General features: G+C 39.1%; 1 protein-coding gene across 1 annotated transcript in view; it reads left to right on the forward strand.

Moving 5' to 3' along the window:
- The window catches only part of BANK1 (B cell scaffold protein with ankyrin repeats 1), a 132,725-nt gene extending 128,400 nt beyond the window's left edge, over positions 1–4,325 (forward strand). Inside the window, exons 15-16 of the mRNA XM_041424495.1 lie at positions 1,949–1,998; positions 3,941–4,325. Of these exons, the coding sequence (XP_041280429.1) occupies positions 1,949–1,959 (11 nt within the window). The 3' untranslated portion in view covers positions 1,960–1,998; positions 3,941–4,325. The remainder of the gene's footprint in view (positions 1–1,948; positions 1,999–3,940) is intronic.
- Positions 4,326–6,000: the final 1,675 nt, after the last annotated feature.

Here is a 6,000-nt window from a genome sequence, read left to right on the forward strand (position 1 = left end):
GTGTGATGCCTACCTACATCACTGGGTGTTTGAATTATCTATGTGAATCTCAGCCATTTCTGAACATGGAATTTCAAAATCTGCCTACTATTGCAGTTACATTATGGCACCTTGTGTGTCACATCCCACAGATTTAGTCATCCAGCCCCTAAAAATATGTACAAGCTTGCAGAAACTACATAAGATAGTTTGATTTGCTTGTTGTTAGCTATCCCCTCACAGCTAATCTCTGTAGAACCTTGAACTTGTTTGTTAGGGAGGGAAGTGCCAGGTTCCTCACCAGAACTAGGAATGACTGATGCTCTGGTCTCCAGGCTTGGCATAGCAGCAAGAGCTGACTGTTAGGTGTCCCTGCTTCATTGCTAGGTAATGAGCAAGGCAGAGGCCACAGGGGACAATCTATAACTCAGCTGGACTTCAGGAGACAAATACTGCATTAAGCAAATGTTAAGCTTGATTTATTATTATTGGTGGTGGTGTTACTACAACTGTTATTATTTCAATGCCAGCAACTTCTATAATGGTTGAAGGTAGGTCTTGGAAAAATGTTAGATGTTTTAGTAGTCTTCGAGTGACAAATATACCCGTGGGGAAAATGAGCAATTCAGTCTTTGTTTCATCTGTTCAGTCTTGGCCTCCCTGGCAAGACTAGCAAGGTAAGTGGCCTGCTGTGGAGAGGTCAAAGCTTTTTCCACAGGCTACTCAGCTGCAAGCATTTATTTCTGAGTTGTTAAAATCAGTAGGTACTGACACTGAAAATGGCCTTCCTATCAAGAAGGGCAACTTTACTAGCTGTTGCTGTAGACATTTTAATACTGACCAGCTCCTGTAAGGTCCTGTAAGTACCAGGTAATCCACTGCACTAAAGGCATCCTCCACAGAATTGGTGGCCACATTTTGATTTCCAAATCTGTAGATGCCCAGTTTGCTGCCAAAGACCAAATCTCTTTCCCATCTTCATCCAAAAAACACCCAGAAGAGCACTATGAACATTCTACAAACTGGCAGGTTATTGATTACATTTGCTATCCAAAATGTCTGGCTGCATTCCCCAGCCCTCATCAGTGCCTTGTTTTTAGTCCAAGTTGCTAACAGATTGCTTATTCATCAGTTGATGCCTCTCCAGCTTGCAGGTTGTGTCTAAGTAGAGTTCCCTGAAAACTATGAAAACACCTCTTTGTTTGAGGACAACCACCAATTTCTGTTTTCTCTGCCAAGTTGACAGGAAGATGAACAAAGACCCTAATTTTGGAATTTTGGCATTTGGATTCACAGGCACTAAAGCTTCTTTAGTCAGCTTAGCAAAGTTGAAATAACATGGGATCCTGAAGCACATACAATCTTTTGTGTGTTTGGACAGTGAGGAAGTAAGAGAAAAGCTGCTTTTTTCTCCATGGCTTCAAGAGTATTGCAGTCAGGACTTCTAGTCTTGAAAATACTTACTCGTTGTTAGTTTACAATACTGTCCATTGGACTTTGAAGGAACATCTTTAGCCTGGCTTATTTCCAAATTCTTGAGCTTTGCATGATGCTCAAAGTTTAAATCTAGAAAATAACAAAAATCAGTTTCCTGCCTATTTGTCACCAAGTCCGGTCTTCATGAGGCAAGCTCACAGTCCCACTGCTGACAGGAGTTCAAGACAATGAATATCCATGGATCTCTCACCTCTCCTAATTGTCACCAAGAGAGACCAGCCTTGCTGTTGGGAGTAAGATTTGTACAAAACCCACCTCATGTCATTCTCCCACACAACAACTGCTTATTTCTGTGAGTGTCTCTTGCTCCCCTGCTCCCAGGGACATGTGTTGTCTTCATGTTTGCAGTAAAGCACATAAAGGTGACTCATTGTAGGAATGTGTTTTCTGAATTATTCAACTTTGAAAGATATTTTGCACAAGCTTAACTTATTGATTTCAATGATTATTGATTGCATCTTTTTCTTTTTAGTCTACAACTAGGAGCCCCCCAGACAAGGAACAGATGCTTAATTACCCAAGGTAAGAGCAGGTATGGAGATGCACACACACATGGAAACAAACACTTGTGGATGTACTTTCCATCAGAGTGCATTTGTGTAACAGGAGGGTGGAAGACCATCTCAGACAGAGGCTCTGATTTCATAAGAATAAACCATTATCATCACACAGTCTGGTTTGTACTAGAGCTTCTTTTTTTATCAGCTATCAACCTATTCTTGTTTAGTGCAGGGCAGATTAGCAAGCAGTGAGGCACTGAGCTCACCTGTGGGTGCAGCTGAAGAGAGTTCCTGCCAGGTATTGCCACTAAGGCAGGGTGTGCACCTAAAAGCTGTATCAAAATCAAGTCCTGCATCCTGATTTCACAAGCAGGATCAAACATACTGAATAAAGTTGAAAACCATAGACACAACTATGTGTTCAGACTAAACACAAGACCAATGCTCATTTCAGTACTGGGAAGCTTAGAGGTGATAGTACTGTCTCCAAAAACAGCAGAATTTTCCAGTGGTGCTAATGAGTTTCTTGGGTTTGGGGCATCTAATGACCTCTGGAATAGCTGAGGGTTTTAATTATTACTATCTGCTACCTGTGTGCTTCCATTTATATCTCATTATATTACTATTATAGTAATAGTAATATAATGATCTTAATATATATTAAGATGTTGTTATAGCATTAATATTTTTGTTATTATGTAATATTATTAACATTATGAAGTAATATTAGCTCACAGTAGTAAACTAATAAAATTTATTCCTGAAGACAACTGTAATTTTAAAGGGTTTGTTAGCCTTTAAAATGAGGCTAAGTTTAGCCTTGTTTTTTTAGCGAAGTTACTGTGATTCAGTTTGCCTCTCCAGCTTTCCCAAGTGAGGGGGGTGCAGTGTGGTACTGTTGTTTTTTTTTAACTGGAAAATGAATTATCTTCAGTGGGGTCTCTTCTACCACCCTATTCTCATGTAAAGGAGAGGGAAGTTGCTTCTTGCAAGAACTGTGTGTCCCTCTCTCTCATTTCTGGAGCCAACTGCTCACTGGAGTGCAGTGTCCACACCATAAAACAACAGCTACCTCCTCTGCTGCTGCTTATCCTCTGAATCCCTTCCTCACATCCCCCCTCTTCAAAAGTTCTCATAAGAACAAAAAAAAGAATCTTATGGCTTGAGCTGAAAATGGAAAACTATTGCTCCTTCTTCAAGAGGCAGCTTAACTCCTACATGGGCATTCCTAATGGAGCTGTTTCCTGGAGTGGAGATGAAGTCACCTGCACTTAATGAGTAAAAATTTGAATTGAATTTTACAGGCTCTGAGGCTGGACAAAACTATTACAAAAAACTGGATAATATCAGAGATGCTTACAAATTCCAAATTGCTAAAGTAAGATGAATCATGCAAAGGGGAGAGGGGGAATTACCCCTGGGATCAAAATAGGTGATTTCTGTCACTTTAAGAAAATAATGATGTGGGAGGGAGATGAAGTAGATGTGGGAGAACTTGCAAATACAGTTTATCCAGAACATTCAATAAATTCTGTTTGTGAATTATCCACATCAAACTGCAAGGTTCTCCTCCTCTGCAAACTATAGCATCTCCATAGTTTTCTTGCTGTTTTCTGTCTTCAGATTAAAAAATAAGTGGTTTCTTTGAACCAAAGACTAATTTCAGGGAGATTTTTGAGTGTTACAAAAAATTGCAGATAAACATTCGAGACCAACCTTTCTATTGCTCATGTTTTAACTCTCCAGATGGTTGAGTTTTCAAATCCAGTGCAAAGTTCTTAGCTAAGAATCACATTTTCCTCACACAAGGTGGGAGGAGGATAAGGCAGTTGATATTCAGCTGGGGGACCTGAAGGAACAGAATGGTTTTGATTCTCTCATACTCATTTCAACAAATACAGTTTGATCTGTTCTAAACAAACCTGACCAATTGAATAACAGGCACTTTTCATCATTACCTGCAGTGTGACTCTCCAGCCAGCTGCACATCAGTTTCCTCTGCTTGGCATCCCACAGATGTTCCAGCTGTGCCCCGACAGCCTCAGGCTCCAGCCCATGCTTCTGTGACACCGCCATGGATTCACTGCTGCACTTCCTTGGATCCTCGTGCCAGGGACAGCTCTGGAAGAAGACCAGTATCACTAAAGCAAATTAGCAAGGTTTCTTGTAAAGTCATCACTGAATTTTACACTTTTTTCTTTGCTTTTTCTTTTTCCAAGATGACAGCTGACAATTTATATAAAGATGTATTGCATGCTTTGGTTAATAATTTTTGAAGTCATTTCAGTTTTTCCATTGTGCTTGATAAGTTGTTTAAAAGTAGATTTTATGCACAAAAGAGAAAGATTGTAAAAGGCTATAAAGATTATTAAGTGAAAGTAAATAAAATGTAGCTTTTGCTTTTTGTTGAAACATTTTTATATTAACTGTATAAAAATCTGTCTTTTCTAGGAATAATTGTATTTAATCATCAGTTTAAATAATTGTACTCACATGAAAGCTAATTTCTTCAGCCAAACTATGTAAACCAGTACTAATTACTTACTAATGCATTAAAGTGATTCCAAGAATTTGGTTTACAAGGAAATTATGTTTTGTTTAGTAAGTTGACTAAGGTAAATTACATCCAGAACAAAACCAAATTACTTTCTATGCATTAACACAGCAACAGTCAAGGAATAAATATGGTTAATGGGTATAATGGTCTGCATTCCCATAGCATTATTCTACAAAATGTATGTGAGCATGCCATGATACAAGAGTATACAAGATGACTTGCCCTATTTCATGCACAAAAACAAGAAAAAAAATCTCCTTAATATAAATACGTTTTCCTCCTGAACTACATGTTACAGTGACACCCAAATTTGGAAGAGGGGAGTGGATTTGAAGTTCAAGCCCTCAAGGCTCCTATTATTTTTCCAATCCCAATAAATTATTGTGCTAAATGAACTATTAGGAATAAAAAAAAGCCAAAAAGCCAATGTTCAAATTTTAAAATGGTGACAGAATCTCAAAAGCATATAGGTTTAGACTAATTAAAAGTCTATTTTCTGTTTTAAATGGGTTGATTAAACATTTTCAGTAAATTATTAGTTCTCTGGGGAAAACCTGCATTTCTGTTAGAAACACTCCCAACAAATACTGCAGATGTATTGTTATGAAGTTGTAAATATTCAGTGACTGCTGTATTAGTGTGGCTTTGTCTACCATACACAAAAAAAAGCCCTGAGATGTGTAATGTATTCCAGAGCTGGAAATACAGTAAGTGTCTGGGAAATGAGGGCCATGAGGCTGTCAGGCTTTATAGGGGAAAAGCAGGGATGTTTTAAGACTTACCTGGTTACATGGAAACGGGAGTGGGGAGAATTATTTGGAAATCTAAAGGAATATAAGCTGTTATTTCCCCCTTAAGAGGGCCTTCTTTCTCCCCTCAATAATATTTATATTATATATATATATAATTTATATTCTTACAAACCTAGCTAGTCAGTGTATCCCCTGGCAAGCATTCCTGAGCTGACAACATATAGATGGAGAAGTAAATGCAAAAAATGAAAAGGTTCTTCATGTTGGTACCTGCTGTCTTTTCTGCCATTTGTTGCTTGTTTCTGTAGCAGAGGAGATGAAGGGAGGAGGTCAGTCCTCCCAAAGCTCCAGCAGGATCTGTCTGGATGCTGTCTGTGCTGCCAGGGGAGAGGCTGTGGCCCAGAGGCTCCTGTGCTCCAGTGAGAGGGCACCTGGGCAGTGCAGAGAGTTGTGGTCAATGGTTAAAAACACAAAACTGGAAATTTGCAGAAATAAAGCACAGACAGTTACATCAAAGAAACAGTATGGTTTTTCCTGGGGAAAAATAGTGTAACAATACAGCAACACTGCCAAACACACAAAGCAGAAGCCTGAGAGTAGCTCCCCTCAGGAAATAGTTCACTCTGTGTGCATACATGTATTTGCATCTCTAATGTGACGCTCCACAGTTTCCAGCCCAGGAGAATTTAGGATTACCCATAACAACGCAGCAACT

The sequence above is a fragment of the Onychostruthus taczanowskii genome, unplaced genomic scaffold, assembly GCF_017590055.1.
Source record: "Onychostruthus taczanowskii isolate IOZ18803 unplaced genomic scaffold, ASM1759005v1 scaffold82, whole genome shotgun sequence".
Lineage (NCBI taxonomy): Eukaryota > Metazoa > Chordata > Aves > Passeriformes > Passeridae > Onychostruthus > Onychostruthus taczanowskii.